General features: G+C 38.7%; 9 protein-coding genes across 9 annotated transcripts; 5 read left to right on the forward strand and 4 right to left on the reverse strand.

The window, feature by feature from the left end:
* Positions 1–49: 49 nt before the first annotated feature.
* Positions 50–1,222, reverse strand: SPR28 (septin SPR28; the record flags this gene model as incomplete). Its single annotated transcript, XM_455670.1, has 1 exon — positions 50–1,222. One exon carries the CDS (start codon positions 1,220–1,222, stop codon positions 50–52), a length of 1,173 nt encoding a protein of 390 aa, XP_455670.1.
* Positions 1,223–1,486: 264 nt separating this feature from the next.
* On the reverse strand, positions 1,487–2,671 carry BUR2 (Bur2p; the record flags this gene model as incomplete). The annotated part of the gene is made up of 1 exon (XM_455671.1): positions 1,487–2,671. One exon carries the CDS (start codon positions 2,669–2,671, stop codon positions 1,487–1,489), a length of 1,185 nt encoding a protein of 394 aa, XP_455671.1.
* A 330-nt stretch (positions 2,672–3,001) lies between these two features.
* Positions 3,002–4,549, reverse strand: MFB1 (Mfb1p; the record flags this gene model as incomplete). The annotated part of the gene is made up of 1 exon (XM_455672.1): positions 3,002–4,549. The coding sequence occupies one exon, from the start codon at positions 4,547–4,549 to the stop codon at positions 3,002–3,004; it is 1,548 nt and encodes a 515-aa protein (XP_455672.1).
* Positions 4,550–5,221: 672 nt separating this feature from the next.
* On the forward strand, positions 5,222–7,210 carry GTB1 (Gtb1p; the record flags this gene model as incomplete). The annotated part of the gene is made up of 1 exon (XM_455673.1): positions 5,222–7,210. One exon carries the CDS (start codon positions 5,222–5,224, stop codon positions 7,208–7,210), a length of 1,989 nt encoding a protein of 662 aa, XP_455673.1.
* An 885-nt stretch (positions 7,211–8,095) lies between these two features.
* Positions 8,096–9,388, forward strand: KLLA0_F13200g (survival factor 1 family protein; the record flags this gene model as incomplete). The annotated part of the gene is made up of 1 exon (XM_455674.1): positions 8,096–9,388. One exon carries the CDS (start codon positions 8,096–8,098, stop codon positions 9,386–9,388), a length of 1,293 nt encoding a protein of 430 aa, XP_455674.1.
* A 752-nt stretch (positions 9,389–10,140) lies between these two features.
* Positions 10,141–13,095, forward strand: KLLA0_F13222g (uncharacterized protein; the record flags this gene model as incomplete). The annotated part of the gene is made up of 1 exon (XM_455675.1): positions 10,141–13,095. The coding sequence occupies one exon, from the start codon at positions 10,141–10,143 to the stop codon at positions 13,093–13,095; it is 2,955 nt and encodes a 984-aa protein (XP_455675.1).
* Positions 13,096–13,639: 544 nt separating this feature from the next.
* UTP13 (U3 snoRNA-associated protein UTP13) lies at positions 13,640–16,084 on the forward strand (the record flags this gene model as incomplete). Its single annotated transcript, XM_455676.1, has 1 exon — positions 13,640–16,084. The coding sequence occupies one exon, from the start codon at positions 13,640–13,642 to the stop codon at positions 16,082–16,084; it is 2,445 nt and encodes an 814-aa protein (XP_455676.1).
* Positions 16,085–16,423: 339 nt separating this feature from the next.
* RSA3 (Rsa3p) lies at positions 16,424–17,035 on the forward strand (the record flags this gene model as incomplete). Its single annotated transcript, XM_455677.1, has 1 exon — positions 16,424–17,035. The coding sequence occupies one exon, from the start codon at positions 16,424–16,426 to the stop codon at positions 17,033–17,035; it is 612 nt and encodes a 203-aa protein (XP_455677.1).
* A 254-nt stretch (positions 17,036–17,289) lies between these two features.
* Positions 17,290–18,201, reverse strand: CCC1 (Ccc1p; the record flags this gene model as incomplete). Its single annotated transcript, XM_455678.1, has 1 exon — positions 17,290–18,201. One exon carries the CDS (start codon positions 18,199–18,201, stop codon positions 17,290–17,292), a length of 912 nt encoding a protein of 303 aa, XP_455678.1.
* Between the last annotated feature and the right edge of the window lie 45 nt (positions 18,202–18,246).

Raw genomic sequence — 18,246 nt, forward strand, 5'->3', positions numbered from 1 at the left:
GTCTTCTATCTATATATTAGTGGGAAGCAGTGTTAATAAATCGAATCGATTAAGTTGAAATAGTTTCTTTTACAAAATTACTATTCAATTCATCAAGACGTTTAGAACTGTAGCCACGTATTTCCTCATTGATCTCTTTTGATTTATGATTAAGTTGATGCTCTAGAACAGTACTTTCTGCAAGAATATCTCTTTCATCATTATTTGACGGATAGTTGTTGCCAGCTAAAAGCTTTTGCGTTCTGTAATTTTCATATAGCTTATTGTGCGTTGTATCTTTCAAATCTTGAAGATGAGATCCTAATAGAATGTTCTTCAAATAAATGAAATCACAATGAGCCCTATTTTCCACTTTTACAGTTCCCCAGGAGTACCTTCTCACGTGAAACAGTTCTCCATTTGGTGAGACTTCAACTTCATTACTACCAATTATCGAAAATGGTAACATATCCCTGATTCTACAGCAAGCTGTATTCAATTGGGCTGTTCCTTCACCATAACTATTTTGCTGCATACTGTCAAAAGAAGTGTTATTAGGAATTGGACTAGAATCATTAGCCTCGACAAGCATCAAAGTATCTTCTAGTTTATCATCTACAAAATCGTAGATATTGATATCATTTTCATAAATATCTTCCATGATGAGACGTTTATTTAATGCTATTTCCCTTTCGGTTAATAAATCAGCTTTGCTGATGACTGGGATGATATTGACCTTGTCACATAACGCCTTCATCAATTTTATATCTAGCTCACGAAGGCCTTTTGACGTTGCTCTAATGAAGAATAGGCAAACATGTGGTCTAGTGTCAACATTTTTTGGGTTTCTCTTGATTCTTATTTCCTCATTCAACACGCGATCGAACTGGGATTCCAAATAATCAACAACGACTTCATGGTTATTAGAATTGTTGATATTATCCCCCAAACCTGGAATTAGAACAATGTCGAGGCTTATTGGTGTAGAATTTTCCTCTTGTAAATGGAAATTCTTGGACACAATATCAATGCCTGGGCTCAAATGTGCGGTGGCAGGATCAAAACCCTCTTCTTCGTGTCCAAAAACCTCTTGGTTGCAGATATTATTGCAAAAAGTGGACTTGCCTAAACCTGATTCTCCTATCACCAACATGCAGAACTGTATGCCTCTTTTGGCATTTTTCCTGCGACGAATTTCTTCTGCACTAAGCATCTGATAATTAGATTTCTTTTTGCCAAACATTATAGCTGATGGGAAACACTGTTCACTTTGCCACCGTTCGTGAACCTTCGTATCTTTTCCGTGCGCAAATAGTATGATGCAATGATGTGGTTCTTTCTTCGAACCCTTTTTTATCTTTTATCTGACAACATTCTTCGACAGTGAAATAAAAGAAGCGACGATTTTGTGTCATAAAATAGTGCATACAAAATCGAGGGAAAAAAGGTATGAATGAGTTTGTCCGTCAATGGAGTCGTGATGATACTACATAGTTTATATTAATTTTCAAAATCTCGGTTTCTTCGTAGCTTGTTCGGCGGGTGGCTCTGAAGGTCTTTTTATGCTTCTTTCAGACATGATTCTATTCGAAAGCTCTTCGATCTTTCTTTCGGTATAGTTCAAAAGTTCTTCATTGACTTCTCCCTCCTTTATGATGTCGTAGTCGTAAGGGTTGAATGGTTCGGGATCTAACTGTCTATCTTCATCTATCACTTTGTCTATTTCGTCAACAGTAATGGATAAAGCGCTATTTTTGTTGCTCTTCAAATCGAAAAAGGCTTTTTCAAGTTGTTGATAATGCGAGAACAACGAAGCAATGATTTCACTGGTTATAATTACTGGGAAACGCCTCCTGAAGAAGTTATGAGGGAAGCTGAAGCCCGGTTCTTTGTTTTTTTGAAAGGTCACACCAGCGAATATTAGGGCTAAGGCCACAAGTGTGTATCCATCACATAGCAATGAAATTGGCTGTGTTCCTGTTTGGATGATGAAATTTCTTGCTTCTTGTAAAATCACGGGGAAAATCTCTCGAAGTGATGCATCAATATCAGTATCTCTAACATGTCTGTAATATCCACTGAATATTTCCTCTATAAGTTCTTTCGGATTGTCAATGTCAAGGTCGAACCCTAACTGACATAACACTTTCTTTTCATATGAAACAAGTTGGTCCCTGACCTCCCATTTCAATTTCTCCACGTTCAACTTCTGACCAGTTGGGGACGGGCCATCTTTCATCATGAAATCACAAGTTGCTTTTATATAGTGGTCAGTTGGTCTGTTATTTTCCATGGTTTTGCAGGCCGTAACTAGAATAGCTTGCGCCAAATGGATGCATTGAGGTATAGTAGGCGGAAGATCATACTTGTACCAATAACGGTAGAATAATATACATGCTGCAGTGTAAGTATGATCGAAAAGTTTCATCTCCTTCCTCAATTTATGGAAGTACATGAGACACTTCTCCATTCTCTTCTTCGTCAATTGAATTTTCTCCTCATCAGTACCTAACCTTTTAATTATATCAGTATACTCGAATGTCCATTCATTCTTCGGGCATTTGATTATATCAGGCCAAAGATTTCTTGGATTGAATTGAGGATTCCCTTCATTCTGCTTGATGTCTAATGACGTCTTACCATTACCACTGGGCTGGGAATTAGCTATCTCTTCGCTGGCTGAAAGGACCATTTTTAATCTGTTAAAGCTCACGAGAAATTCGTTCAAATTGACTCAAAATTCGGAGTAGATATGAGATGGTTGGTTGGGATGAAATGACGTTTGTAGTGGTGTGTACGTCTCTCTTTCCTGATTCAATGCCAGCCAGTGGATTTTAACGATGCATATGTAATTCACTGAATAAAAAGGAAGTTATCATGAATGTAGGGTAACTATATATATACATTTGTATTATATGTTGAGATCAGTTGTGATCAACACTCATAGACAAAATGTGAGAAAATGAAGGTGTGGGCTTGAGGCAGTATCGTAGTATATTCCCCAAGTCGTCAAGTCATCGTGTTATTCTGTTATCTTTTCGTAGCAAATCCGATTTCCGTCCATGACCAAAGCTTTGAGTTTCTTTCTATGATGAATTTTAGAATGTTTTATTCCGTGAGTGGATGAACTCTTCGTCTTGGCATGAGAGTCAAAATGATCATTTGAATTGTTCTTTACCTCTTGCATTGTTAATCTCATTTCAGTATCTATCGAAGAAACTGATGAAGGTGCTGGAGATGCGTTTCTTCTTGTTTCTGCCAAGTAATCATCTGACACCTTTCGGCAATTACCATTATTACTTGATGCATGGGATTTCTTCTCCTTCAACGAAACGCTTCTTTCTTTACTCTTAGCCAGGAGCCGTTCAAACAGTACAGCCTTGTCCTTCACCTTTTTAGACGATTGCAACTGCCGTATAAATTCAGTAGAAGAAGAAGAATCAGAATCAGAACTTGAAAGCGATTGATGATCCAATTCATAGATCTTTGACCAAGGCTGATCTGCTAACTTAGGGGCACCATCTGAAAATACGGAACTTCCTGACCGCGAATGCGAAATTCCAAACGAATCGGGAGAATGGGCATGATTAGAATCTGATCCAGAGTCAATTCTTTTTAGTAAAGAGCTTATTGTGCTGAGTGGGGTGAATTGTACATCATCGAGTAAGTTGCCATATTTATTTGGAGTCGCAGAGGTATTATGTGTAATTATCCTATCAGGTGTTTCTCTCCCAGAAATTACACCAATCCTATGAAAGCCTTCCAAAACTCTCAAGTATTTCAATCCTTCCTTATCGATCTTTGTCGGCTTAGTGCGTGGCTTTTTAGTAGGCGTACTTTCACTATCAGCAAAGTCATTCATAGATATTTGCACCGGTTGAATTTGACCATCATTATAACTATCACTCCCAGTATCCTCCTCAAAAACTGATATATTTTCAGCGTATATTTGGTCCAATCCATTAACGTCATTAGTTGTGTCAATATCCGACTCATCTTCAGTTTCCCAGAGATCTGAGTTGTCGGGCATCATTTCACCATCAGTTCTCCCGTCATTAATGTATTTTTTTCCTACTCGCTGGTTCTGGCTATCATATCCATTACTTTCATTATCATTTTCATCGTTGTTCATATTGTCATTGTCTTCACTTTCCGATGCAGTGTCTATTTCGTTTATCCCTAAATCATCATTTGATTCTAACAGTCTCAAGAGGTTCCCTGAGACCTTCCTTACTCCATTATGCAGATATCGCAGGGATTGAAAGAATGTTGTGTCATTCAAAGATACAAAATCGAAACCTCGTCTATTCCTTTGTAACATCCTTAGCGAATCTAAAAAGTATCTTTTCGTCCATAAATATTGATTCTTTGGGTCATGAAGTATACTATAGTACATTAATTTTTCATTCGTAAGAATTCTTAACGTCCAGCATGTGGCTGACACATTCTTTAAATCAGAGAATTTGAGCTCTGATAGTATCTGGAATATAACGTTTATCGGTAGCTCATCTAATGATTTAGGACTTACCACTAGACTGTCACCCTCATGCATTTTACCAGAGATTTCCATTTGTTGTTTAATTTGTATTCTTGTTCTGTTTGTACCCTTAAAGCTTTACCGATTCTTATATTGGTGTTAATCGGTTGGTTTTGTTCGTTCCCCTTCTTTCTAGTTATATAAGTTTGAAGTCAATTCTATCGTCTCATAGAGAAGATCTCTCACTATTCCTTACGTGTTTCTACCACTTTATATCGTTCTTAGCTTCTTTGTAAAAGCAAATCAACCAAGAAACTCATGTGATACACAGAATTTTGTAAACACTAGCTCCTTTCAATGGGACAAAGTTCGATGCTTTGAGGTTTCATTAACTTCTCATCAGTTTACTCTTCCAGGTTCATTGTTTACCAATTAAACTAATTGGGTAATTATCTATCATGTGACTTGTTTGATCATGTGACTTGAAAAGCAAGAGGTTTACTTGGGACCTTTCTTGTAGTCCCTTGAGAAAACATGGTGTCAATGGCTGCCTCAACCCTCAAGAAATGATGTTGGATCGTAGTAAGTGTTCTTTGGTAGCTCATGCTCTTGTTTTTTCTATGTGTGGTCTGCTTCCTTAACGAATCTTTGAGTTTAAATATAGCAGATCATCATGAAAAGTTATGTATGGCTCACTACGTAAATCGAAGAAGAGCCAACCCGAAATCCCCTGTAAGGACGAGACCATAGGCAACTGTAGACAACATGCTGTTACTATTGATGGTACTTTTCTCTTTGGCATGTGCTTCCGAAAGTATAAGAGGTGTACCACCAGAGAATCAGTCACTATACTCGCCCTTACCAGAGGATCCAACAAAATGGAGATGCCTAGATGATACAGCAAAAGTGATACCGTACAGCTCTATAAATGATAATTTGTGTGACTGCTCGGATTGCTCTGATGAACCAGGAACTAATGCCTCTCAAGAGCGTGCTCTTTTCTACTGTAATAATGAAGGATTCACTCCAAGAAATATACTGAATTATAAGATTAACGACGGTGTATGCGACTGCTGTGATTGTTCAGATGAGTATTTGCGTGAGCCGTTCAGTCGTGGTAAATCATGTTCAGAGTTGAATGATGAGTTTCAGCGAATACTTAACACAGAATTGGAAAATTACCGTGCTGGTGTCACTGCTTTGAAGAAACTCAAATCCAAGACGAAAGATAATACAGACGATCCCAACAGTGCTGAAAATGTTCATTTTCAAATAGATGGATTGACTACGTACTCAGTGGATCTTAAAACAGCATTGAACAATGTCGAAGAAAATTTACAAAGTTTAGAGGAATCTTACAGATGTAAACTCTTTGAAGAATCGCCACAATTATTTGAATACGAGAACTTAAACGTTACTTTTATCACTGACTCGGTAGTGTCTGTGTTCTCTCATGCTCAAATGTTATCAAATGCTTTTAATGAACTAAAGTTCATCTTGAATAATTTATATGAAACTTATAACCGTAAACTTAATGATAAAGTGGTAATTAAGAACATGAAGCAATTTGCAGAATTAGAAATGAAGTTTAAGAAGTCCTTCCAGCCTGACGGCCGCTTGGACGGTACTCAGCGTGACCAAATCAATGAATATCTTAATGAAGAGCTTCCAACATTTTTATTTGAGGGTAAAAGCAAATATACTCCTGAGATTATCGTTGCCAAATCTAACTTTATCCAGAGAATCATTAACGTCAAGTATAAAACCAAGGATTTAACTCTTGATGGAATAAAACAGTTCCAACAAATTGCAGATGATATAATTGAAAATCATGACATAAATTTTCAAGACGGCGCAGTGAAGAGCTTCACCGACAGTTATATGTCGTTCATGTCCAAATATGAGGATTCCCTGTACGCCATTGATTTCCCTGAGAATTTCAGTGACACATTTTCCGAATTATTGCTGTTCATTGGGAAAGAGGCACCAAACATCGCAGTCGACTCAGGAACGGAAGGTTCTGACTGGGGTGTAATGAGGATAGTCCAAGGTGCATTCGATCGTATGAACTTTTTCTCTACTTCATTGCAATCCTACCGATCCCAGATCAAATTCATGAAAGAGCAACGACTCTCACTAAAAAAGAAGCTCAGAAAGACAGAAAAGAAGATCATAGAATTGAAACAGAAATTGAACGACCAAGGTGGAGAATACTCAGAGTCACAATTGATCCACAAACAAGTTGGCACGTTGCTAAATAATTTAAAGGATTTCTGTGTCGATAGCGAACTTAATTCCTATATCTACAGATTATGCTATTCAAACGACAAAGGCGGTGATATTGTTCAAATAGAGAACAAACCTGATGGTAACAAAGTTGTGATAGGCCGTTATAGAGGCTTCACGATCGACACCAATTCAAAATATGACGTTTACCTTCAAAGCTTGAAATATAGGTATCCAAACACAGAAGTTGGCAACCATTTATCAAGTGACACTGTCGAAATCGGCAAAGAGGAAATCTTGTTGGGAAATCTACCTGATTTGAACAATGGGTTAATATTAGAGTACAGAGGGGGTACTAAATGCTGGGATGGTCCTTTAAGATCCGCCACAATTCAAATGAGATGTGCACCGGATTTCAAAATCGAGTCGGTTTCAGAACCAACGAGATGTTCTTACGTATTTGAAATGACAGGACCATTAGGATGCGATCCTCATTTCCATTATGAAAGACCAAACTGGCTAATATAACGAATGAATCAGGGCTGATTATTCTCTGTGGCTGTAACACCTCATCTATCTACTAATTCCTAGTCCAAATACAGGCTATATAATAAACGCTTTTTTCCTCGCTGTGTGTGCGCGCTTGAACGTAATCATATGCCGGAATAAGCTTTTTAACTTTTTTAAATTTTTTTTGTACCCCTCGGTACCTGCATGCCTTTCTGCCGCAATATCTGCACTAAACGACATAAAAGGAAGAAGACCGTTTTTTGTGGCAAGTACGACGAAACAAGTGAAAAGGCATTAGGTAACTAAGGGAACTGGGTCAATTCGTATAGTAAGTCATGCTCTAGAAGATTTACGGGCTGCTGGAAATGTCAACATTCTAGAACTTCGCCGCAGTCCCAAAAAAAAAAGGCGTAATGGTAATTGAAGAAGAAAATCTTCTTGGAGATCCCTTGTACGCAGGATTGGACAAGAACTTTAAGGAATTGGAGCTGCCTATTTTTCCTTTTTTTTCACCTCTAAGTGGCATGGAAATCAGTGTACTGTGAGCTATTTCATTACGTGCAAACGGAAAGCGGTGCCCTTTTCGAATCTACGGGTTAAGTCCGCCCCCCGCACCCCTCTCTCTCCCTCAGGCTCCTTTTTTTGAGTCGTACGACATGTCAAAACGGATACAAAAATGGCAAACGACTAATTTTTCTAGCAAGAATATGTTTCCGCATTAGTATGTGTCAATATCAGTTGACAGAACCTATATAAGTATTCTGTGGCATTTCAGGATGGTTTTTTTTTTTCAGTGTAAAGCCTTTTAGAAGAATAACATATCCAATGGCAGGTACCTAAGGGAGTACTGCAACAACGAGATTTGAGAACGGATTACAGCAATTCGGTTCGATAAGCTAAGGAATGGGATATTTTCAACCTGTTGGTAGTGTCGCTGGAGGTGAAGAAATCTATGATGAGATCAATGACGTTGATGGATTCAGTTGGCAAACGTATCCTCATGCGAACCATGATAGCGCACTTGGGAATGCACTTGCGAAAAGTGGTATAACAAAAAGCAGTTCTCAACTTATAAAAAAGGGTAGTGCTACCAAGATCGAAACTCAAACGTTATATTTTTGTGATCAAGATAGTGGATACTGTGGATTTATCCAATTCTTAAACAGCAGTGTCCTAGGAGGGTTCTACAAGTCATTTGAAATGAACATCAAGGTGTTTAATGTAGACAAGGACCGTACTAATGACTCTGGGAGTGATAATGCTAGTGAGTATATCGATTATTGGAAGAACGTCAAATTAAAGAAGCCATCTGTTTTCACCCCGTTAGAAGTCAGCAATCAGAACATGCGGTTCATATTTCGGAAACAATGTGACCCCAGTTGGGACGAAGATACTGTTGGAAAGAAACAACGCTCACGCAATTTTTATCAAGGAGCTGAAGCGGTTCCGAATGAATCAAGGATAGGCACATTAAGTGTCGAAGGTCAAACGGAAGAGTTGTCCATCAGTTTAGATGTGAATATAGGCAAGGGATTCAAGATCAAACCCGATGGTAGGAGTTTCTTCTCGAGAGTTCCCATGAGGGGCAACCCAAACGTCGACAGGTGTATCAGACATGTATTTGCTCCGAATTGTACTGGATCAGGGCATATAGTGGTGAACTCGAAAAAGATAAAATTTCACTCAGTACCTATGGTCCTCATCACTGCATTGCAAGGCCTTAAACCTAACAGCGCTGCCAAATCGTGGAATTTCGCTGCTTTCATGTCACCTAGACGGACAATTTTATGTATGGAGTTTACAACGCCAAAAGAATACGGTGAACAAACAGTGACCATATCGTCGGACACAAACAAGATAACCTCATCACAGCGCATATATTGCGGTATACAGGATAAACATAAGCATGTGAAACATTTTGGGCTAACACTGGATCCCAAGACCGGAGTAGAGTATCCAAACATCGTAGAGATTCCGTTACCCAAAAAAGACGGTGAACTATGCCCCACGTTACTATTGGGGCCCTTAAATCTAATCAATGTGTACGATATATTACAAGAGATGCCCACGGTATTGAAAGGCATTGTGGAAAAGGTGGAAGGAATCAACCCATATCTATATCAGTTCTGTCAAAGAACCGAGGTAGATGACGAACGTGCAATATCACTTGTAGAAACAACATTTATAAGTCCATAGATCCAATTCAGATAAATTTAAAAAATGATTAACAGAGTGAATAGATGCGAGTCGTCATTAATCCCAGACATCTGATCTCCCATATCCAAGAGTCAAACGTCAAACGTCAAACGTCAAATTACGTATCTTGGCAATCTTCAAACACAGCAGAACATTACCCGGTACAACAAAAGAAATTTTTTTCCTCATTATCTTCTCAACCAATTTTCATAGGAAAACAGAGAAATAAAAAGTAAACTTAGAGCTCATCTCAAGAAATTGGGACTAGAATAAAATAGTGTGTAAAAAAAGCAGAGAATAACCTTGTTTCTGTCTTTGTCTCTGTCTTTGATCAAATCAGAGTTTCTCCTACCAACGCTGGCTGTAAAGATAGTGGAAAATTTTACGTATCTAGGTTAGAAGTGCAGTAAGATCAGGAATATTCAGGAATAGATTTCCCTGCTCTTCGGTTTTTTTTTTTTTGGTTTCATTCTACTAGTCGTTTATCTGCGAAGAGAAAGGATAAGGAATAAGGAATAAAGATTTGAATTGTGTGTGATCCCAGGACACTTACTGTTGATTAGCTAGTTATTAAAGATTGTGTTGAACTGGATAAAACGTTTTATAACCTAGAAATTTTTTTTTTCTTTTGGTTTTCTTTTTATTAAATTGTTGAGCCTATTGATTTGATCCAGGTGCATATAGAAAAGTCCACTAAAGAGTAGAATACCATTATTGCAGCTGCTAATTGCAACTGATAACACATATATATTATGTCAGGTAAAAGCCCGAGGAAGTTAACTAGTGGGAAGAAGCCTACGACTCTGAAAGCGTTACAGGATAAAATGGGAAATAAGAAGGATAAGCCTCCGCATTTAAGTTCTAGACCGAGACGTTTCAGTCTAATATATTCTAGTGATTCGTCGCTGAGTGATATACCACAGGATTCGAACAGCAGGGGCTCGAATTTGTCCAAGTTACCGTTATATAAGAATCCCAAAGCCGGAACTAAGCTAAAAGGTCGATCTTCGAATGCGATGGGTAAGAACGGAAAGCTGATATCAACGAATCAGGACTCAGCCATCACATCAGGTTCGGACAGTGCTACAGCGTCTTCAGACTACCAGTCTCTCTCGGAGGATGAAGGAGGTACAATGGCAGTAGATGATGACGATGATGATGATGATGATGATGATGATGATGATGACGATGACGATGATGACGATGATGATAGCGACAGTTCGAGTACTAGTTCAGACGATGACGTGGATTTTGTGAGACTTACTGCGGAACGTAAGAAAAACGCAATGAAACAGCTGAACGCTTTGAAGAGGGGCAAGACACCTGCAGAAACTGTCGTCAGTAACAGCAACAATAAAGGTAATAGTAAACAGGGTGGATTTCCTAATAGGGCTCAGCAGAATCGTGAAGCTTCGGATTCGAATGATGAGGACATTTCAAGCTCTGAACTATCAGATGCTCCTGAACTGTCATTCAATTTCAAAGGCGACGATGGGATCAAGTTCGGTGATGCTTCAGTAGCCTCCAAGAAGGCTGATGAAGATTTAGGTGAGGAAGTCAAGGATAAAGATGTGAAACAACCTTTAGATTCCATTAAACCAAATGTCGATAGATTGGCGGTACCGAAATTTTCAGATAGTGAGGATTCAGATTATAATATCGATCAAGAGGCATATTTCAAGACCATTGATGATGATAACGAAAATATTACCGGTATAGATAACGGCCTTGAGACTGGTGATGACGATATGGCTATTCTGGATGTTGAAGAACAGAATATGGTTAAACAGCTTGAACGTGATGATCATTCTTCTTTCGATGATTCGCAGGTGGAATCAAAGTATAGAGATGGGAAACCCAGAAATGACGACGATGATTACGAATACGACGAGGACGATGAAGATGATGCAATCATGAGTGATTTCGATATGCCCTTTTATGAAGATCCCAAGTTTTCCAATCTGTATTACTATGATGGCAGCGACCAACCCTTAACTTTAAGCACATCTTTACCGTTAGTGTTAAGCGAAGAGAAGCGTAAGAGGGAAGAGCGTAAGCAATTAAAACAGCGGGAAAGGCAGGAGAGGTTGAAAAGAAGAATGACTTCCAAGAAGTCTAAACGTGAACATTCTGCTACTCCAGATCTTGCAGAAGATGAGTACGTATTTGGGTTATTTTTCCAAAGCGATGACGAGAAACCTAAAGTTACCAATGACCTTGAATCTCCTTTGCGTAGGCTCAGTACCGTGGCAGTATCTGATAAAGAGCTTTCATCTGGAGATGAAGAGTACGAAGATATTCTATTAGATATCGCCCACCTCCCTACAGATGAAGAGGATGAAAATGGCTTGGAGCTAGACGAAGTCGAAAACTCAGATGGTGAAGATGACTTTGAAGAAGATGATGACGATATGAGTGTCACCAACGTTTTCATTGATATTGATGATCTCGATCCAGATGGCTTCTACTTTCATTACGATTCGTTATCAGATGAGGAAGCTGGAGAAGCTAAGAGCTATCCTGACACTCCAGATGACCATGTGGAAGGTGTCATCTTTGTAGATGACGAATCCACTGATGAAGATGACACTTTACCACCTCCAAATACAAGACGCAAAATTGGGACTAAGGCAAAAGAAGTCGTTAGTGCCAACGTTGTTGGTTTGAAGCCTCCGAAACTTGGAACTTGGCAGACAGATAACAAGCCCTTTAGTATCATTGATGGCCTTTCCACTAAATCTTTGTATCCTGCTATTCCGCCAGTTCAACAAATTTTAGATCCAAGAATTGAAGTCGAAGACGTTTCATCACATAATGGTATCGGATCAGGAGGCGAAAAAGAGGAACTAACCCTTAACGAATTGTTGAATATGAGTGAGCTTGAAGATGAAAACAATGAAGATGGCGCTGACTCGAATTCTAAGAATAAAGAGATTGCCACCTGGTATCACAAACCATCTGTTCCATTATCTGCTTTCAGAAATAAAGGCATCAACTTCGAACATCAAGAAGACGAATACATGCTTCCTGTGTTTTCAGCACGCAAGTTCCCAATTGGTTACGTTGGTAGTGAAAGGACTAGAAGGAAGATCGATAAGATGAAGGAATACCAAAGAAAGAAAGATGAAAAGCGACGGAAGATAAAGAAGAAAAAGAAGCTCTTGAAAATCAGAAGGGAAAGGCAAAGAATTGAAAAGCAAAAATTGCTCACTGCTCCTGAACAAGAAACTGAAACTGAACCCAACGCAGATTCTCACAACAACATTCAAACTCCCTCTAGCGTGAATTTGGCTAGTCCAAGTTCAAGTGTTTTCACCGATGCAGATGCTGGAAACACACCTAATGATTTCAACGGTCTGGTTTTACCAACGAGGAAGAATTCTGTGAAGGGATTAGGAATGGATGAAATTGATCAACTGCTGAAATCTGATGATGATTTAATACTTTCTCATCATGGAGATGAAGATGGAGATATTGATCTATTAGGCAGTGACGATGCAGATCTCCTGGTTTCTCTGACTGCCCCGATTGAAGAAATTGATTTTAACCATGAACAAATGAGCCATGTTGCCGCATGGAGAAGAAGAAACAGTATCGCCGAAGCTGCTGCTGAACATATGAGAGTAACCAAGAATGGACTTTTCAGTGAGACGGCGCTAGCTGATCTGGAGGAAATCATCGGAGGATCAACAGAACTCCCAAGTTAACCCTCATTTTCACTTCCTTTGATTTTATTTTTTATTCCTTGGTTTTACCACTGCTGCTGATGCGAAACTACTCGACTAAAGCATAACCATAAACTACAATTATCTGTATTCTACCTACTACACTTTCTTGGATATAATCTACATAGATATCATTCTGTGAAGCTCTATTCAGCTTCACCATTTTTTCCGTAAGAGGAGTGTTGTACTTCTCTCATAAATCAACAATTAACTTTAAAATCATATCCATTAGAATATTAGCAAATATTTAGCAAATATGTGTAAGTGCAAATAAACATTGTCTAAAGACCGTTCCCGGTTTTCAGCTCCTTTGTATATGTTCAATCTCTTTCTGTTTCAAGCATATGATAACCCATGCCTCATTGTCTACGTTTTTTTCTTTTTTTTGTTCAATTCGAATGTTGAAAAGTTTAATTCATCTCATCTCATCTCATCGCATCACAGAAATATGCTAGGTGAACCAATAAGATTATACCTGGCCAATTATTAGCACCCAGGACAGCACCTTGGATCTCCCACTCGCACAATGGATTTGAGAACTACCTATGCATCCACGAAACTAGAGCCGTTTTATGCTGGTACTGGTGCTATAGCATCTGTTTCTGAAGATGGACGATTATTAGCGACTTCGGTCGTCGATAAAATCAACATTGTTAGCTTAGATAGCCCACGCCGAGTGTTGCATTCTGTTGATACTGAGGATGAACAAGACATCACCGCATTGCATTTAACTCCAGATGGTTCTTATTTGTGTTTTGTCTCACAAGCGCAGTTGCTCAGAGTGTATTCTTTGAAACAAGAAAGAATTATCAGATCAATGAAGATTTCGTCACCGGTGTACGTCATGAATTGCGATCAAACATCTACACTTTTGGCTATAGGTGGTACTGATGGTAGTGTTAGTGTTATTGATATTGAAAATGGATATGTCACGCACTCTTTGAAAGGACATGGTGCTACCATTTCAAGTGTAAAGTTTCACGGTGAGTTGAACAGTGAAATTTGGAAGCTTGCATCTGGTGATACCAACGGTATGATTAAAGTCTGGGATTTAGTTAAACGTAATTGTCAATGCACTATTCAGGAACATACTACAGCTGTTAGAGGGCTAGATTTCCGTGTCACTGATGAAGAAAAGGGAACGCTGCAGTTATTATCTGGTGGTAGAGACAATATCTTAAATCTCTTCGAGTTTAATTCGACGAAAAAGTATAAGCTACTGAAGACCATCCCTGTCATAGAACAGGTGGAATCGTGTGGATTTACGCAGGACCCGGATGTGGTTTACTCAGCCGGTGGTGGTGCCATTTACCAATTAGTGTCCTTGTCAACAGGAAGAGTATTAAAGAAAACAGCAAAACCTATTGAAGAGCTATTTATTATTGGTACACTATGTATCCTGAACGGAACTAAGCAGTACTTGGTATTTTCAGATCAAACTTTGTTCCTAATAGATGTTGAATCAGCTTTACAATCGGAATCTGAAGTAATTGAAGTGGAAAATAAGATTGCAGGTAATCATGGTACCATTGCAGATATAAGATTCGTTGGTCCAAAACGGGATAAATTAGCATTAGCTACTAACTCTCCTACTCTTAGAATAATTCCAACCCCAACTTCTTCGGAGGAAGAGTTCGAAAATGGGGAGAACAAAGAAACATTTCCTATTGAAGTAAAGATGTACGAGGGTCATACGGATCTACTCAACTCTTTGGATGCCACCGCTGATGGTCTCTGGGTTGCTACAGCATCCAAGGATCACAGCGTTATATTATGGAGATATCATGCAAAGTACGAAGACTTTTATCCATACACTAAATTTGTCGGTCATGTAGGTTCTGTGAATGCTGTTGGACTTCCTAATGTTATGCCACGTTCATGGCCTGAATTCATAATTACAGCTTCTAACGATTTGACCATAAAGAAATGGAAGGTTCCTAAGGTGACATCTGATGAACCCGAAGATCTAATACTTGTTAAGACCTCAGAATATACCAGAAGGGCGCATGAAAAGGATATCAATGCTATCTCCATTTCACCTAATGATTCTCTATTTGCCACGGCTTCATACGATAAGACATGTAAAATATGGAATTTGGATGATGGTGAATTCCAAGCCACATTAGCAAACCACAAACGTGGTCTATGGGACGTTGCATTCTGTCAATATGACAAGTTATTGGCCACATGTTCCGGTGACAAGACCATCAAAATTTGGTCCTTAGAATCATATGCCGTCGTAAAAACTTTGGAAGGACATACCAATGCAGTTCAAAGATGTTCCTTCATAAACAAGAACAAGCAACTGATAAGTACTGGTGCTGATGGTTTAGTTATTATTTGGGATCTATCAACTGGTGAATCGGTCAAGACACTAGATGCTCACAATAACCGTATCTGGGCTCTTGCTGTTATGAACGATGGTGAATCCTTCGTTACAGCAGATGCTGACGGCTTCTTTGAGTTCTGGAGGGATAACAGTGAAGAGGAACACGAACGTAACCTCGAGCAAGAGAAACTGAAGATTGAACAAGAACAATCATTACAAAATTATCTCTCAGAAGGTGACTGGACTAACGCATTTTTGCTTGCCATGACCTTGGATCACCCAATGAGATTGTACAACGTCTTAAGACAAAGTGTAGACAACTCAAATGAGGATCCAAATGTAGTTTTCAACAACGAAATTGACGAGGTTGTGTCGACTCTAGATAAAGATCAACTTCTTCTTTTAGTGAAAAGGTGCAGAGATTGGAATACAAATGCAAGAACACACACAGTAGCCCAAAAGATGATAAGGTGTATTCTTCTAAGACAAAATATTGAAGAGTTGAGCGAAATTCCTGGGCTTGTAAGGATCGTTGAATCAATAATCTCATACGCAGAGAGACATTACTCAAGAATGGATAACTTGGTTCAAGAAAGTTATATCTTAGATTACGCTTTAGTTCAAATGGACAAATTGCTATAAAGAATGTAAATATAGCACTAGTCGTCATGTAGATATATACATATAACAGTACAACACACCCACCGCATCAACTCTGAATAGATACCATATCCAGTCAAGGGCCATCCATCAGTAGAATAATAAGTTTGTTACCCGGCTTTGAGTTTTAGACAGAATTTGTTTCCCTGCAAAAGAAACTTCATCAAATAACTAGACGATGTGAAGCGATGAGATGAGATGAGATGAGATCGGCTCTCATCCTTCTTCTGTTAAAAGGTGACTTCAACTGTGAATTTTTGACAGTTATACTTTAAAGTTAACTCTCCTCCATATTAACGAGAAGCTCTATCGGAAACTATCATGTCAGAGGGACATATTGCAGCTATTAGCAAGACGAACAAGAGGAAGAACAGAAGAAAGAAGAGAAGAACGCAAGACGTGTCCGACTCAAGTTCTGATTCCAGCTCCGATTCTGAAAATTCATCGGTAGAAGATAATGATACTAAGCTCGAAACTGTGGAGAAAGCTGCATCTGATGTTGAAGATGTAACGCTTTCAGATATTGACATGGATAAAGAAGAAGATGAAGCTGCATTGGACGATAAAAAAGCCAGCCGAAAAGAGGGAAGCGTCTTGTCCTCGGAGACTGTGGACAAATTAAATAAAGTGGGACTAACAACAAGCGATTTAACTGGCAACAATGGCATTCATCTAGGGAATATCGATTTGAATAAGATGTCTGCTACGTTAGATGAAAGCAGCAATAAATTGCTAGAGAATAATAAGGACAAGAACGGATTAAAGAATCAATATTTGAGTATGCTATTTGAGAGTTATGGTGATGACATGAACGAATTGAGAAACGCACCAGATTTCACTTCGAAGACCCTTGTCATGCTAGCGAATGTTCTAAAAGACGGAGGAGATATGTTTGATTTGGAGACCTTGAAGACAATAGTAGAGGATAAATAGTGTTTGGATCTATCTAGCATTTTAAAAACACATGTATAATAAAATAAAAATACAAACCATCTATCACGATACAGCTAGAATGAATCAAATAAAGTCTGGACGGCAAATTGATGATTTGGAGTAAGATATGAATACGTATTGGAATGATAAAAAAAAAAGTACGTGATACTAGGGAACGCTTAAAAGAAGAAGTAAAATAAATAAGAGATGATGAGGATGATTATGATTAATTAATTTTGTTTTATTTGTGACTCTCATTCGATGACCTTAACGAAGAACCAAGCTGCACCTGCAGCAGTCCCACCGACTGCTATCATTTGTAAGCCTTCCAGTAACTTTTTCTGCAGGGTACAATCGTTCATTGAGACTTGGGATTTGAAATATCCGAACCAGAACAACGTGAAAGTCATTAATGCAATAGAGATCAGGAGACCGGTTCCCACCGTTTCAACAAAGAAATATGGTATTAACGGGACGAACCCACCGGCAAAGTATCCTCCTCCGATCGTTAGTGCACTAATCCATTGTCTATTATCATCGGGTTCATCTAAACCTCTTCCGTATTTGATAATGAAATCCACCATAAGTTCTGGGTCTCGTTGCATATCTTTCACAAACGATATCACTGTATTTTCCGAGAATTCTGGGTTCATTTCCATTAGTATATCTTCAATTTCATGGTTTATTAGCTGAGTATTGCTATAAAATTTCCTTTTTTCTTGCGACACCTCCGATTTATAGTAATCACTTTCAGATTTAGCACCCAAATAACCACCAAGACCCATAGATATAGCACCAGAGATCAATTCCGCGAACCCACCTGTAATCACCAACTTGGAATCTCCCAACGAGGAAAGACCTGCGGTCAACGCGAAAGGAACCGTCAAACCATCACTGAGTCCGATAATCATATCGGACATAACTCTTGGATCAATCTTACCGAACAATCCAGACGTACCATCATCCTCATTGTCATAATCGTCAAACCCACCTGTATGCTTTGAGGATTCTATATCGCCATCCTGTGGTGAAGCCGAGTATCGATGACTATTCAAATTAGTGGTAGAATTCGAATTGGAATTAGAACTATCGGATGATAGTAATGGAACTTCCTGATTTTTCGCTACGAGTTTTGACACAGCGTTTTTAATTGCAACCACGGACATGTAGTTCTAGTTTCTGAATATGTTATAATATATTGTTATTCTGGT

Source organism: Kluyveromyces lactis, assembly GCF_000002515.2.
Source record: "Kluyveromyces lactis strain NRRL Y-1140 chromosome F complete sequence".
Lineage (NCBI taxonomy): Eukaryota > Fungi > Ascomycota > Saccharomycetes > Saccharomycetales > Saccharomycetaceae > Kluyveromyces > Kluyveromyces lactis.